Source organism: Eriocheir sinensis, chromosome 47, assembly GCF_024679095.1.
Source record: "Eriocheir sinensis breed Jianghai 21 chromosome 47, ASM2467909v1, whole genome shotgun sequence".
Lineage (NCBI taxonomy): Eukaryota > Metazoa > Arthropoda > Malacostraca > Decapoda > Varunidae > Eriocheir > Eriocheir sinensis.
In genome coordinates, this window is record NC_066555.1 from 6,563,030 (window position 1) to 6,575,529 (window position 12,500).

At 46.4% G+C, this 12,500-nt stretch overlaps 1 protein-coding gene across 2 annotated transcripts in view; it reads right to left on the minus strand.

Moving 5' to 3' along the window:
- The window catches only part of LOC126981305 (nephrin-like), a 167,864-nt gene that overhangs the window by 91,338 nt on the left and 64,026 nt on the right, over nucleotides 1-12,500 (minus strand). The window contains exon 2 of one of the 2 annotated variants that reach the window (XM_050832235.1): nucleotides 5,232-5,369. In XM_050832235.1, coding sequence (XP_050688192.1) covers nucleotides 5,232-5,369 — 138 coding nt within the window. Of the gene's footprint in view, nucleotides 1-5,231; nucleotides 5,373-12,500 lie in introns of both variants that reach the window. The other variant, XM_050832234.1, reaches the window with a different exon arrangement.

Sequence of the window (12,500 nt, forward strand, 5' to 3'; positions counted from 1 at the left end):
TTTCAGCAGAGTTGGATATACTTTATCAGGTCCAGGACTTTTATTTGTTTTAAGTGATTTGAGGGCTTTAAGGACTTCATCGGGTTTTATTTCAAAGTTAGACAATGCATGCTCGGGATTTACATTAGTACTGGTGTTGTTGGTGGTGGTGGGAGGACTGTTATTATTAAACACCGAGGAAAAGTAATTATTTGATAGGTTTGCAACGTGTTGGCTGTCAGTCACTAGTGCACCGTCGCTGTTTGCTAAAGGTCCAATTCCACTTCTGATCGCCTTTCTGTTGTTTATGTAACTGAAGAAGGATTTCGGATTATTTTTACAGTTGGCTGCAATATTTTCTTCATATCTACGCTTTGCCTGACGCACTAATCTGTTTACTCTTCGCCTGGCATCATTGTAAAGCCTAATGTTTTCGGGCGTGCTTTGCTCTTTCTTTAACCTGTAAGACAATTTTCTCTCCTTGACTGAGTGTTTAATTTCGCTATTAAACCAAGGTGGACTTTTATTAGTGTTAATTCGCTTCTCGCACAAGGGGACAAATGTGTCCTGCTGAGTGAGTAAGTGATTTTTAAAGTTTAGCCAGGCGTCCTCTACATTGCCGTCATCTGATAGTTGCATATCTATTAGTTTTCGTCGGATTTCTACGAAGTTGGCTCTTTTGAAATTGGGCACCTTTACTTTATTTTCAGTCACCGATGTTTGAGCTCTAATGTCAACGCGCACTAGTTTATGATCGCAGGAACCGAGGTGTTCTCCTACCGTGACATTACTGACTAGGTTATCTTGGGTCGTTATAACAAGGTCAAGTATGTTATTTTGTCGAGTTGGTTCAGAAACCATTTGGCTTAGATAATTTTCCTCTAGAAATTCGATCATTCTATGTGACTCACCTTCTGTGCCTGACAGTGTCGCCCAGTCGATATGGGGGAGGTTAAAGTCTCCTAGTATCAGTGAGTCGCTGTTATTAAGTGACTGCCTTAAGACGCTGTACATTTCAAGATCGGCATCGAGTGATTGCCCCGGAGGCCTGTAAGTGACAGATATATTTAAATTGACTTTTGCAGTGTTTACTCGCACGCACAAATGTTCAACGTTACTGTTTCTTGGTGTTTTGTCAGTGGGTTGCAAATAGCTTTTGACAAAAAGGGCGACACCACCCCCTCTCCGGTTTACACGATCATTGTTGAAGAATCTGTAGCCATCTATGTTGTATTCGGAACTTAAATCAATATTAGTGGTGTCGATAAATGTTTCGGTTATAGCAATTACGTCAAAGTTTTCTGTCAGAGCAAGACATCGCAGTTCATCAAACTTGTTTCTTAGGCTACGCGCATTGAAACTCTTAGGTTATCTTGAAGCTTGGTTATAGAGGTACTGGAGGGTTCAATGTTACGAGTCTGTTGTGGTGTATGGTGTCTATTTACACGGGCGGGATGGAAGGACGTGGCTGAGAGTCGTTTTTTGTTGTTCGGGCGTTACGTACGGCGTTGTTGAGGAGCCTTCCGAATCTGGCTGCCCCGATGGGGGACAGGTGTATGCCGTCCTTTTGGAAAAGTTTACTCTGGCCGTAGAAATGGTTCCAGGCGTTAAAGAACTCGACGTCAAGCTCTCCGCAGAGAGTCTGTAGGCGGTTGTTGAGGCTGAAGGCCTGTAGAAGTCGCCCTCATCCCATGTCCGTGGTAGAATTCCTGAAATCAAAATATTAGGGGATTTAGACTTATACTGCTGGATGAGCCTACGGTACTTGTCCAGCAGTTCCTCAGACCGGGTCGTGGTGACGTCGTTTGTACCTGTGTGGAGAACAAAGAGTGAGTCATTAGAGGCCACAGCGGAGATCTCGTCCAGTGCAGCTGTGATGTCGTCAACACCAGCTCCAGGATAACAGTAGTTACGCCTACGACGGGGGACCCTGCCACAGAATTCAACCACTTGATGGCGAATCATAGAGTCACCGACCAAGAAGGTGCTCTGTTCCTCGTCCTCCTCCTCCAGTATGGCAAATCTGTTGTAGCAATGAGTAGGATAAATGGCTCTAGGGGCGGGTCTGGCTCCTCCTCTCACGAGGGTGAAGCATTCAGCGTCAGCTCTACCGGTCCCCTGTGACGTGCCTTCTTCGGAAGGTGGCTGGGTATCGAGTGCAGGTGAGGAGGGTGATGAGGCGTCACTTGCAGCAGGGGCGACAATGTTGGCCTGGATAAACTCCTGCAAAGTATCAACATTACTTGTTAGTTCGGTGATCTTCTTCTCGCCAGCCGTCAGCCTTTCGTCCTGTTGAAGGAGTCTCGTTTCCATCTGCTGTGTCAACAGGCAGATCTTGCAGACGGTCGATCGTCCTGAGAAGAAATGACCAGAGAAGTTTCCTGTGCAAGTCGAACATTTCTTTAGCGCCATCTTGGTAAGGAGGAGAGAGCAAGTGAGTAGTGTTTATCTATATATTTGCTTTGCTTTTTCTTTTTCGTAGGGAGAGAGAGAGAGAGAGAGAGAGAGAGAGAGAGAGAGAGAGAGAGAGAGAGAGAGAGAGAGAGAGAGAGAGAGAGAGAGAGAGAGAGAGAGAGAGAGAGAGAGAGAGAGAGAGAGAGAGAGAGAGAGAGAGAGAGAGAGAGAGAGAGAGAGACAGAGAGAGAGAGAGAGAGATAGATATACCAAACAGACGAGAGACAAAGAAAATGGGAAGGAGAGGAAAAGAAAACGAAACTGGAAGAGACAGAAATGGAAAAAGGAAAAATAGAGAGACAGACAGAGAGAACAGACAGACAGACAGAGGGACAGACAGGATACAGACACAGTGTCAGAGAAACCGAAAAAACAGCTCAAGAAAAAAAAAAAAAAAAAAAACACGAAAAAAAAACGAAAAGACGTACGACGGCAAAACAAAACAAACAGCAAAACAGACATACAACCAAACACAGACAAAACTTAAAACAAACAAACAACATAAGAGATAAAAGAAAAAGAAAAAAAAGAAAAAAAAGAAAAAAAAAGAAGAAGAGAGAGAGAAAAAAAAAGAAAAAAAAAGAGAGAGAGAGAGAGAGAGAAACAGATTGAAAAAGAGAGAGAGAAAGAAAGAAAGAAAGAAAAAGAGGAGAGAGAGGAAGAAAGAGAGAAAGGAAAAGGAAAGAAAAAAAAGATGAGAGAGAGAGAGGAAAAAAGAGAGAGGAAAAGAGAAAGAGAGAGAAGGAAAGAGAGAAGAAAAATACGAGAAAAAAAAAAAAAAAAGAAGAAAGAAAGAAAAAAAAAAGAAAAATAGAAAAAAAAGAAAGAAAAAGGAGAAAAAACAACAAAAAAAAAAAAAAAAAGAAAAAAAAAAAAAGAAAAAAAGGAAAAAAGGAAAAAAAAAGGAAAAGAAAAAAAAAAAAAGGAAAAAAAAAACACCCCGCCTTCCTTTGCCGTGTGTGTGTGTGTGTGTGTGTGTGTGTGTGTGTGTGTGTGTGTGTGTGTGTGTGTGTGTGTGTGTGTGTGTGTGTGTGTGTGTGTGTGTGTGTGTGTGTGTGTGTGTGTGTGTGTGCGTGTGTGTGTGTGTGTGTGTGTGTGTGTTGATGAAATGTACCTTTCAACATATCTGCTTCCCTATATTATAGTGAGGTAAATAATATATATACATATACATATATATATATATATATATATATATATATATATATATATATATATATATATATATATATATATATATATATATATATATCTATTTAAATACAGAAGAAGAAAAATATTTATAAATAAGTATACAGAAAAGACAGACAGGCGCGGCTAGACGGACGGGCAGTGCTGCTCCACGCTCCTGGCGACACACACTCCACGCCCCAGGTGAGGCTGTCTGTCCCATGCGTGAGTTGTATGGCCGCCGCCATCCAGCACATAACACAAAAAATAACGGCAGTAACGGATATGAAATCGGAACTTTTTATGTTACGCTCTCCAGCAGAAAGGAAAGCTTAATTCATTACGGGATTAGTAAAAACGGTGTTCCGTTTTTTTTCCTGTTACTACTCGGCTGGGATATATATTTTTATCCAGGAAACTTTGTTACGTTCCACGGCGCCTTTACACTATAGTTATCGGCCTAGAATCTGGGTCACTAGTCTCCCAAGTTTTCTTGCTCCGCCCCTTTTTCAACATAAACTGGGTCGCATCAAGGGGAGCAAAACCTTTACATCCCCTTTGCAGGGCCCTTGATAGCAGTGCACGCAGCGGGCGGCACTTCACGCACTATAGTTTTGTGCGTCTGCTGGAGGTGGCGACCCTTCACCTGGTACTGGTCCGTGACCCGTCCCTGGAAGAACCACGACCCGAGGTACTGGTCGGTCTCAGTGTGCGACGGCTTAGATGAAACCTTACAGCAGCACAGTCTTGATTCTTGCTGTCCTAAATACTTAATGCCTAACGTATCTATTGAACAGGAGGGTATCTGGACACCTCTCCTTCCGAGATTGACCTCTCTTTCGGCCACCTCTTTGGATTATTTTTAGGAGCAGCAAGTAGCGGGCTTTTTTATTATTATTTCCTTTTTTTGTGCCCTTGAGCGGTCTCCTTTATTGTAAAAAAAAAAATGCATCTCGGGGATCTGACACACGACCAGATTTAAACCCAATGCTCTTTGGGTTCGTGATCGTGGATCGGAATAGTGTTAAGTGTTAAGTCAATCCATTAATTAGCGCTCAGTCATCAGCAGGTAAAGGTTACAGCGCAAACCCACTACATTCCCGTGTCTAACGAAGAGGAAGTAAAAAACAAAAATATATATGATGTACCAGGTGAGTGTGGCTGCCGAGCCGAGGAGTGCGTGGCAGCTGCTCCGGTACAGTAATGCTGACCTTAATGTTCGCTTTACACATAAATGCATATATACGCATAGAAGAGTAGGTAGCTAAATATGGAGAGAGAGAGAGAGAGAGAGAGAGAGAGAGAGAGAGAGAGAGGAAACACAGCACCCCATACACCCAGGGCATATTCCCCCTTGGTCTTCAGGGCTCGCCCCTCCTGGCCCTGGGAGAGAGGAAATAAAGGAAGGAAGAAGGAAGCAAGGAAGGAAGGATGGGACACAACATAACACTCAATCAGGCTGGTCTTGGTCTGCAGCTGGGCGTGCCCCTTCTGGTCCTGGGGGAAAGAAGAAAGGAAGGGAGGAAAAAAGGAAGGACGGAAGGAGGGCAGGAAGGAAGGCAGAAAGGCAGGAGGGCAGGAAGGAAGGAAGGACACACAGCACAACACAACACAGCCGTCACACTCACCCAGGGCAAAGCCGTCCTTGGTCCACTGGGCGCGCCCCTCCTGGTCCAGCACCTCGCAGCGCAGCAACACGTCCTCGCCCTCCACAACCTCCACACTCTCGGGCCGCTGCCGGAACCTCTGCCGCCCCGCCGCCCACCCTGCTGGCGGAACAACACAAGCATTCCCTTAATGTTGGGCTGGGAGTGGACTCATCAATACACGTACAGAGATTCATAGAATCCAGAACATCAAACTCCTATCACAAAAAAAGAGCTTTGCTTAATTCTTCAACGCAACAGCTGTATTTGTTGATTGCAAAACAAGGAAAAGTAAAAACATTTTAATTGGCGTGACGGGAAAGGCGTGTGATGTGCAGCGGTCTGACTGAGGTCCAAAAATGGATAAAGGGAATACCACCGCTTATACTAGATGGGGTTAGATTGAAACAGTAGGTTTGCACAACACTGGATGCAAGGTCAATTATTTTCAACCACAAAGGAGATGGAACAGAACAGGATTACTAACAGGGCGGTGCACAAATAAGACAAAGTTGGAAAGTTTCGTTTAGTCGGCGCAACATCTGTGGTCATATGCCGGAGAGAGACAGAAGGGGAAGGAATTATAGGAGAAGAGAACAGATCCCAGGAGACGGGACACAACCCCCGATTAATACCTGGTACCCATTCACTGCCGGGTGGACAGGGGCGTAGGTATCGGAAAAGTCGCCCAAATTTTTCCACTCCGCCCGGGAATCGAGCCCGGGCTCTCTCGATTGTGAGCCGTGTGTGCTAACCACTGCACCACGAAGCCCCCTAGATGGAACAGAACAGGCTCACTAACAGGGCGGTGCACATATAAGACAAAGGACATATTCTTAAACACTTCGACGCCCAAGCGAGCACACACACTAGACAACGCTTTCGTAGGAGGCGGCAGCCTTTCCATGGGTAACTCTCTTCCCCTGGTGTTGTTTGACAAAGACTCTGAACCGTAAGCATAAACAAAACTCAAAAAAGGCAGATTAACCTCTTTTTGGGCCTTTAAAAACAATTAATGTGAGAGCCTTTGAGATTACCTACCAAAGCTGATGAGTTTTAGTGGCGGTAGTAGAGAAGGCTTAATAATATGGAGGTTGTGTAATTTCCAGGAGAGTGATGACAAATGGTTTTCACGTGGGAATTACATCGTCAGCCCCGCCTGGCAGCGTCCTCACTCTGTCTTGGGTATCGATGAGATGAGGTCAGATTTTGGATTGGATTATGAGTCTTGTCTAAGATTTTTCGCTCCCTGATTATTGTGTTGGTTAGTTTCAATATATTTCTTATTCCTCTACGGTGCTGTCATTTTTCCTGTGCTGCTGTGATCATGAAACGAGCGGCGTGTGAGGGACAATCTGCCGAGGATATTCAAGCGTGAAATACATCCCGGTGAGGCAGACATGGATGGTATATTACAACCACAAATTCATTTCCTCAGAGCAGAACAAAAACAATCACCGCTGGGTTGATGGAAGCACGAGTTTTAGCTAAAATCTCATATCCCAGTAATGGATGCTAACAGACAGCTTGCTTCACTCTGTCATTACCGCAGCAGTCCGAAGCTTAATTACTATAATATAAAGCAGTTCATTTAAACCAACTGTCCATTTACTGCCTCAGAGTTAGTTCCGTTTCACTCCCGTTCAGGCACAGGAGGACGACAACGAGGCTTCCTGGCCAAGACGCTGCTGGCTGGAAACATATCATGGAAAGTAGCTGATTAAGTCTGAATTTAGAGAGGAGCTTAGTTTATAATACTTCGCATAACCGTGACGACGATGGCTACAGCGCACGATTCCTGGGCCGTGGGCGTGGCGGGGCGAACACGCCACGGCCGGGGTGACGCAGCCTTCACCACACAGCCTTCACACAGACGAGGGAGTAATAGCGACATTGCCCTGACTTGTGGACAGTATCTGGGTGAGCTTGTAACAGTTCCATGCCATATATCAGTAGTCTGACCTAACGGGAATTCACACGTAGATGACTCGTCTCGTGAAGTAGCAGGTCACAGCTCTTTTATTTTATTTTTTACAGCTAAGGAGACAGTTCAAGGGCGTAAAAAAAAAAAATATTATAAAAAAAAAGCCCGCTACTTACTGCTCCTGAATAGAGGTCAAAGGAGTGGCCAAAAAGAGAGGTCAATTTCGGGAGGAGAGGTGTCCTGATACCCTCCTCTTGAAAGAGTTCAAGTCGTAGGCAGGAGGAAATACAGATGGAGGAAGATTGTTCCATCACCATTACCATCACCACCCAGACATTATTGCGGCCATGTTTGCTGTCATGCTACGTCTTCTCCGAAATATTCTGAGCAATAAACGAAAACTTGCCTTCATTTCCGATTCTCGTTTCACAAAAGTTTCGCAGGAAGTGACCAGCCTCGCCCGAGCCCCGGCCTTCCATTAGGAGTGGCGTGAGGAAAGCCGCCTCGCGTGGCCGACCCCGAGATTCATGTGGTCACGCCAGCCTCGTACTTTTGGGCTTCTACGCCTGCACCTGCCTGCTGGGCCTCAACCTTCACCTACCACAGCACGGCGACAAGTGTTTGGCAAGCGACGAGAGGGGCCTGGATGGTCTGTTCAAAGGGGAGATGTTGACTAAGGCAGGTACAAGTTGTAGGCCGTGCTGCTCAGTGGGACAACCGCACTTGTGGGGGGCGAACATTGAGGTAGGAATATTCCTACCTCAATGGGGGCAAGACACTCCACCATGCATGCCTAAGCGGTCGGGTGTGGCGTAGAGGCTAATGGTGGGGCGGGGCGGAGGCACAATACGTCAGCTGTGGTGTGGGGACGTCGGGTTGGCCGGGGCAGTTCGGGGCACGTCAGCTGTGGAGTGGGGGCGTTGGGTGGGGCGGGGCGGGGCTGCAATATGTTAGCTGTGGTGTAGGGGCGTTGGGGCGGAGCATGCATGGTTCCAATACGTCAGGTGTGGTATCGGAGGCGTCGGGGTGGGGCGGGACACCATACGTCAGTTGTGTCGGGACAAGTCGGTTCGGGTCGGGTCGGGGCACAATATACATCAGCTGTGGAGTCGAGCCGTCGGAGTGGGGCGGGGTGAGCCTCCATACGTCAGCGTGGGCGTGGGTCGGGCGGGACCAGCAAACGTTTGCCTACCAAAGAAACGCTACGCCTCGGGCTGCTGTTGGGGGGGCGTCGCCATCATGTTAATTACCCGAGTGGCGCTTGCAGTCGTCTGTAAGCGTTAAGGATCCCACACGACCACTTGGCCAGACCGTCAGCCATTACGGGAGCGGGAGAGAGCGGCGGCAGGGGCCCAGGTGTGCTTGGGTGGGTGGGTGGGGGGGGAGCACCCGTGACAGCTACAATGAATGCCGGCACTAAGGTAGCTCAAGGCGCGGGGAGGGCCTGGAGACGGAGGGGAATGAAGGGCGTTGACGACAAAGATAAAAGCTTTAGGCCCGAGACGGAATTCTGAGAGGGGGAAGGAGAAGGACGAGGAGGTAGGAAGAGAGTTTTAGACAAAGATAAAGAATGACGGAGAGGGGAAAGGGAGCAGAGAAGAGCAGCAGGACAGAACATTACGATAATAGCTTTAGGCCTATGAAGGGGGAGAGAAAAGAAACGGCGGTACGGGAATTCCAGACAAAGTGAGGGGGAGAGAAGAGGAAAAAGAGGAAGAGTGAATAAAAGAAGAAGGCGTCACAGAGTTTTTGAGAGTAAAGGAATAAAAACAGGACTTGGCCCCTCAGAGCGCTTGAATCGAGTTGTTCAAACAAACTAACTCTGACACGGATCACGAGCCCCGGCGAACGGAGGCGAACAAAACGAATATTCACCAAGGAAAAACGAAACAGAATTACAGCTGGATAAAAATGAAGTTGCACACACACACACACACACACACACACACACACACACACACACACACACAGACCCCACCCCCCACACACACACAAACAGACAGACATACACACAAACACACATTCACACACACAGAACCCCCCCCCCCCACACACACACACAGGTATACACACGCAAAAAATATTAATTAGTGAACAGCTCGATGAATAAAAACGCAGGTAATTGATAAACACGCCGCCACAAGCAATTACTCGCCAATTATCGCCAAGATATAAACAGTAATATTGCCGCTGAGGTTCGGAGCGTACGGCCGGGGCGCGTTACCTGCCTTAACAGCGTGATGAGCAGGGCTGTTATTAAAGGTCGCATTACAAGACATTTCGCCGCCCAAGAACACATATTTGACAAGGCTTTCGTAGGAGTTGTGGGCATTTCCAGGGGTAGTTTTATGACCCTGGTTGTAGTGTGACCCTTCTTCTGTACCGTGAACCTAAAGAAACACTCATTAGAACCCGACTGACCCTCTCTTTGACCTTTATAAATAGTTGATGTTTGAAGCGAAAGTGTCGTATAACACCGACCTTAATCTCTGGGAGGCAGGAGTTATTGACCTTTGATTCGCATTGCATGTCCGATGAACTTTTGTGGCCGTGAATGTGCGTGTCTGCAAAGCGGCCATTTACGTGTTCTCTCGTGCCTCGAATTCGTACACACGTTCCTCGGCGTGTGTGTGTTTGTGTGTGTGCGAGCGTGTGTATCTGTGTGCGTGTGTGTGCAAGAAGGAAATGTGCCTGGGTGTGTGTGTGTTTGTGTGTGTGCGAGCGTGTGTATCTGTGTGCGTGTGTGTGCAAGAAGGAAATGTGCCTCGGTGTGTGTGTGTTTGTGTGTGTGCGAGTGTGTGTATCTGTGTGCGTGTGTGTGCAAGAAGGGAATGTGCCTCGGTGTGTGTGTGTTTGTGTGTGCGAGAGTGTGTATCTGTGTGCGTGTGTGTGCAAGAAGGGAATGTGCCTCGGTGTGTGTGTGTTTGTGTGTGCGAGCGTGTGTATCTGTGTGCGTGTGTGTGCAAGAAGGAAATGTGCCTCGGTGTGTGTGTGTTTGTGTGTGCGAGCGTGTGTATCTGTGTGCGTGTGTGTGCAAGAAGGGAATGTGCCTCGGTGTGTGTGTGTGTGTGTGTTTGTGTGTGTGCGAGCGTGTGTATCTGTGTGCGTGTGTGTGCAAGAAGGAAATGTGCCTCGGTGTGTGTGTGTGTTTGTGTGTGTGCGAGCGTGTGTATCTGTGTGCGTGTGTGTGCAAGAAGGAAATGTGCCTCGGTGTGTGTGTGTGTTTGTGTGTGTGCGAGCGTGTGTATCTGTGTGCGTGTGTGTGCAAGAAGGGAATGTGCCTCGGCGTGTGCGTGTTTGTGTGTGCGAGCGTGTGTATCTGTGTGCGTGTGTGTGCAAGGAGGAAATGTGCCTCGGTGTGTGTGTGTTTGTGTGTGTGCGAGCGTGTGTATCTGTGTGCGTGTGTGTGCAAGAAGGAAATGTGCCTCGGTGTGTGTGTTTGTGTGTGTGCGAGCGTGTGTGTATCTGTGTGCGTGTGTGTGCAAGAAGGGAATGTGCCTGGGTGTGTGTGTGTTTGTGAGTGTGCGAGCGTGTGTATCTGTGTGCATGTGTGTGCGAGCGTGTGTATCTGTGTGCGTGTGTGTGCGAGCGTGTGTATATGTGCGTGTGCGTGCAAGAAGGAAATGTGCCTAAGTCCAGGAGCATCGCGGTGCGTGTCGGAATAATTTGCGGAATAAAACTGGAAAAAGTTACCGGAGCAGCAGCAGATAAGCAAAGCAAAGCAAAGCAGAGCAGAGAGCGAGTGAGCAGACGACGGAAAGGGAATGAGAGACTTCACAATACAATTATACTTCCTCCAAAATCCCAACCATTTTTAAAAACCCTTCCATGCATTGCGAAACTTAACAGGCTCCGGACCCATAAAACAACACAGCACGGGGAAAAAGGCCGGCAGTTAACAAAATGGGCTCGGGTGGAATCATGGAGCTATCGTGTGTCGGGGCGCCGGGCAGAGTGGAGGGAAGGTAATCAGCGCGCCATAACGCACGCACACACACGACCAGGCAGTGTCGCCGCTTCATGGGCCGGAGCGGGCGGACAGACAGATGAGCAGCGACCCATATAAGCGCGCGCCGGCGGGTCCCCATTAGTCCACCATCTGTCGCCTGGAGCATGTAACACCTGACGGAGCCATTAGGCGACACAGACACTCCGTGAAGAGCGGCGCAAGACAGAGAGAGAGAGACTGTTTCTGGAGGATATTAAATGCGCCGGGACTAGAGCGATGAACAAGACGTCTAAACAGAGGAAATGTGCCCAGACGTGTTCATGATTATAATGCGTGGAACGTCTGTGGTTGGATGATGGAATGGCAGGTTTAGTGATGGTAGTAATAGTAATAGTAGTAGTAGTAGTAGTAGTAGTAGTAGTTTGTTGCTGTTGTAGAAGTGGTAGTGTCAGTTCAAGAAAAAAGTAGCAATAATGAGAATGGTAATAATGATGATGACTAATGGAGACACATAGCAATAATAATAATAATAATAATAATAATAATAATAATAATAATAATAATAATAATAATAATAATAATAATAATAATAATAATAATAATAATAATAATAATAATAATAATAATAATAATAATAATAATAATAATAATAATAATCGTCATCTTTATGCTTCTCGTCTGCTTAAGTAAGTTGATCAAGCACAAAGACTTTGGCAAGGGGAGGGAAATAATAATAATAATAATAATAATAATAATAATAATAATAATAATAATAATAATAATAATAATAATAATAATAATAATAATAATAATAATAATAATAATAATAATAATAATAATAATAATAATAATAATAATAATAATAATAATAATAATAATAATAATAATAACAACAACAACAATAATAATAAAACCACCCTTCCCACTACTACAACCACTACCACTACTACGAATACAAATATCAATACTCCTACTATGATAACTCTAGACTAAGAATAAAAGATAACAACCACCACATCATCAAAACAAATCCATCTCTATCAGGACCGCGCCGGCCCCCACACGCGCACCTGAGCCTTCCATCTCCCGAGGCTCGAGCACTTTGTTGTCTGGCCGCCATCGAGCGAAATGTATTTTACACCTCGCCAAAAATTCTCTCGCCTGATGGATAACGGCCGCGGGGAGGAGCATTTACTGTTCCGCGGAGAATGATCAGCGCTTCATGGGCGTTTGATGTGGCCGGGATTCTGCTGCTGCCACTCCGCGAGCCTTGTTTGACGCGCTCGAGTGATCTTGTTGCGATGTCGTTGTTGCGCGAGTGATCCTGTTTGTTGTGACTTTATTCAACATGTCGGAGTGATCGTGTGCGTAGCGATGT